This window comes from Lineus longissimus, chromosome 1 (genome assembly GCF_910592395.1).
Source record: "Lineus longissimus chromosome 1, tnLinLong1.2, whole genome shotgun sequence".
Taxonomy (NCBI): Eukaryota; Metazoa; Nemertea; class Pilidiophora; order Heteronemertea; family Lineidae; genus Lineus; species Lineus longissimus.
In genome coordinates, this window is record NC_088308.1 from 3,495,779 (window position 1) to 3,499,572 (window position 3,794).

The 3,794-nt window shown below is 42.9% G+C and overlaps 1 protein-coding gene across 2 annotated transcripts; it reads left to right on the forward strand.

Annotated features, from left to right (window-relative positions):
• The first annotated feature begins 594 nt into the window (after positions 1-594).
• Positions 595-3,123, forward strand: LOC135485358 (uncharacterized). Of its 2 annotated transcripts, none has more exons than XM_064767275.1 (5): positions 595-663; positions 887-970; positions 1,178-1,390; positions 1,837-2,289; positions 2,443-3,123. In XM_064767275.1, the coding sequence occupies exons 1-5, from the start codon at positions 606-608 to the stop codon at positions 2,466-2,468; spliced, it is 834 nt and encodes a 277-aa protein (XP_064623345.1). In that variant the 5' UTR covers positions 595-605; the 3' UTR covers positions 2,469-3,123. The 2 variants fall into 2 exon arrangements, with proteins under 2 accessions (XP_064623345.1, XP_064623356.1); XM_064767286.1 differs by lacking the exon at positions 1,178-1,390 and adding an exon at positions 1,441-1,653.
• The last annotated feature ends 671 nt before the right edge of the window (positions 3,124-3,794 follow it).

The following is a 3,794-nucleotide window of genomic DNA, read 5'->3' on the forward strand; positions in this document are numbered from 1 at the left end:
TACCTTGTTTGTTGTTCTCCTCTATTCCTCTATGCACTATCTCGCAGTTCTGGAAGGCGATGCGCCATCTTGCAACAACGATGTATTGTAGGTCCTCCAATAAGTCGCAGCCTTGTTCACGGCATCAGACTAACAGAAGCAGTTGATTTTAGCGCAGTTGATGTTGTTACCATCTTTAGGAACCAGAGGGAACTGCAGACGAAAGCCTCGACAAACACCATTTTTCGTTGGGTACTTTTTGATATGGTTTTGCAGTGGTGGCCGAGTAGTAAAGCCATAGGCCGTAGTCATTGTGGGACGTCGCCCACATTGTCTTTTTAGTCAGTGTCAAGTACTAGTACCACCTCCAACACCTCAGGGGATCAACCTCAAACCGTTCGGTCCAGCAATCTTGTGAGCAGTTTCGCCCATTCTCAGGTTGCCTGTTCATCGTGGGCATATTGTTATTAAAATATCAGATTATACACCTGCTGGTGTATCTAAAAATGCCGCGGGCCCTGGAAAAATTCCGAAATGTGAGAATCAACACCGGGAGAAGTTCATATTCCTAATTGAATGGACCCAAGCCAATCCATTATTTGTGGTCCAGTCCTCTCGCGACCAGAATGTGTGGTAGATATTCACTCATCATGTTGTTTGCCTTGGCACTGGTCATTTCCATTGGTATGTAGAACATGGTTCTTTCTGTCATGGCGGTGAGCTGATATCTCGTCCGTCTTCCAATCACTTTCCTCAAGCATCGAGCGGATATTAACATCATCATCTTGGCCATTTAGAAGCCCCATTCCGGCTACTTGTGCGGCATTGGAGACATCACAAAGACTGTAAACTTCCTCAGATAATTGTGAATGTGCATGTACATGTACCTGTTTTATATTGATTCTAGGGTGCACCAATGGACACTACCCAAGGCAAGACCACCATTACTCAAACGGAGCTTTAGTTGGCAAAGGGAAAAATGGCAACCAGTGTAAGTTAACAAATATCTGCGAAACTTTAAGACAACTCATCGATGGTCAGCAAATTTCCGTAAAGAACCGGCCTACAAAATTAGTCAAAGTGCAAAGGAAAACGAACAATATTTGATATACTCATTTAGTTGATATATTATTGTCTGAGTTAATGATATCAAGTCCGTCTTTGGTGGTTTTGTCTCACCGTTTCGTTCAAATTCCAGGTTCGCTCTACAGGGCTAGCCGGTCCAGCAAATACTACCTTAAGAAGGTAGCCAGCAGGACAGAATGCTGCGACGCCTGCGATAAAATCCACTGCCGCCTGTTTTTCCAATACGACGATTTGTGTTTCCTCAAGGTATATGGCAGGCTCAAATCTTCTCCGGATCTCACAATAAAGGACTGCCCGAATTGTCGAGTCTACTACAAAAGCAGAGGTAAGTTATTTATTATGAAAAACCTTGAACCATTTTATTCCTACTTTCAGGCCCAAGATACAAGAGTTACGGCCCTAGTAGACAATATCTCATGACGGTATCAGACAAAGCCGCATGCTGCGATGCTTGTGATGAAGTCAAGTGTCATTTTTTCTTCATCTACGAGGATTTGTGTATCCTCAGGTTGCATAGGAAATTGAAAACTTCCCTTCACCCCGCAATGAAAGAGTGCAAGCAGTGTAAAGTCTTCTTCAAAAGCAGAGGTAATTACTCGTTATCCGACAGTTCACCATGTACCAAGCTCATTCTGTAATATCTGACATATATAGACGTCGCCCTATAATTCGATTTGTCCTCAAATTCGTTCGAGTTCGAGAGGTATTTTATTTAAATATCATAGTGCAACATTAAGGATAAATGACAATAATCTTGATTGTTTGCTTCAGGCCATCGCAGATTCCACCGCAAGAGTAACTCGCGATCGGGAGGCACCAGCACCAGCAGGAGTAAATACCGTAAACGTAGATATCGACAGAAGAAAACTTCTCGCAGCAGCAAAAGCCACAGTGGCAGCAGCCGACCCAGAGGGAAATCACGATACCCAAAGAATGGCATTAGCCACACCAGCGCAAGTAACTATGACAACAGTGGAAGCAAGCGTGGGAATGGTGGGAGTATCTATGGCAACAGTGGCAGTAACCACGACAACAGCGGAGGCAGCGGGAGTAGCTATGACAACACTAACAGCAAAAGCGATTCTGAAAAGAAGAAGAAAGGCAGGAGCCGTGTTGGTAGCGACGGTACGACCAGCGCTAATTCCGAGTACGGGAGAAAAGGCAACTATGGTCCAAACTATGGCGATAGAAAGAAGTATGATAGGAAGGGACCTGACTATACACGTAAGTAAATTCGACCTGCCGCCGTTCTAACCTGCTAGTTTGTTGGCAAGCGTTTTTTTCGGAATCAACAAATTTACGGAATTTCATCGCGAGACTCGCCATCGGGACCCGAAACCCACAGGAAAATTTAATCGTCTTTCTTCGTTATTTCAGATTATGGAACACTACCAATGGGCTAAGGCTGCTGCTTGACCGACATGATCATGTTTAGAAACAATGATATTTAGATTGACAGTAACTTTTTTCTGTGTTTTCACCTATTGAAAGGTCAAGTTCTCTCTCGCTGTCCGTTGCATAGAAACACTCAAATATGGGGAACAGCCTCATATGTTACACTAGTTCACGTGTATTGTTTAAAATGCAAAATAATTTATCACCACAATTCAATCTGGCTGAAGGATTCACACTCATGATCAATACCTCTGATTTCGTCAATCAAAATGTGTCGGAGGGAATCATTTGGGAAACGGCAGTGAATTGTCAAGTCGCTCCAAAACTTATCAAAAGTCCTTATGGCAATTGGCATACTCAGTTACAGCCAACGCATGCTTGTTGATTCGCAAAGTATACGATAGAGTGAGGAAGCGTTGATGATATTCTAACGATAGCAACGCTTGCCTTCTTGAATCTGACAACCCCTGCATCGTATTGAGCTAATGGTTACCACGTTCGACTGTGCGTTGCTATGTTCAACATGGTGGCCAATACGTACACTTCCTCACACTATCTTGGTCACCCTTCATTTGCGTTCTGCAGTCAAACTTTAGGTTTAATCTTTAGTCAAGTTAATCTGGTCTCGCAAACGATAATAAATATCAGTCTATAATGTGGTCATTACGTTAGTTTGTCTCTTTGATTACTCCTTACCAGTTAAACGAATTCAGGCCTAGCCCATGGTCTGGTCTTTAAACAAGGCCCGCTAGCACCCAGGCCAAAATTCTCAATGTTCTACTGTCTTATCGATGGGCAAAGCCAGATAACACCGACTCCACGAAACTAGGTAGTCTGGATTGCAAACCCACTTCAATCATCAATGTCTCATCAAGTCACGGTAATCAGGTCTTATTAACATGATATTTAACCTCAAATGATAAATTTTGGTTCTAACTTGAAAACACCCGATCATTGGCAGTTGCTAACCTATATTGTTAAAAATGAGATAATGTTTGCTAACGAGCTTGATTGTTGATACCTTTTGAAGAAAAAAACCTCTGCCAGTTACGAAACCTTCCAGCTGGGTGACACTGAGTGCTAACAGTCGCTTATTCAATAATCACTCAGATCGATTTTCCAACCCAATCTGGAGATTTCGTAGATCACATTAATTTGAAGGCTGCCAGCACTGGATGCTGGCCTATTGCATTATTCTCAATAACCAATGGAATAATGCCATTGGAATCGACATAGAAAAGAGCGCACTCTCGTGAAAGCTCAAAATCAATATCGTGACGTTGTGAGCTTGATCTCATTGGGTAGCGTCATTAGAATTCTGTAACTCAGCCGGC

Coding starts and splice junctions, on each gene's coding strand:
- LOC135485358 (XM_064767275.1), top strand. CDS start 606: ATGTGTGGTAGATATTCACTCATCATGTTGTTTGCCTTGGCACTGGTC. Junction 664..886: donor GGCACTGGTCATTTCCATTG/GTATGTAGAACA, acceptor TATTGATTCTAG/GGTGCACCAATGGACACTAC. Junction 1,391..1,836: donor AGTCTACTACAAAAGCAGAG/GTAAGTTATTTA, acceptor TGTTTGCTTCAG/GCCATCGCAGATTCCACCGC.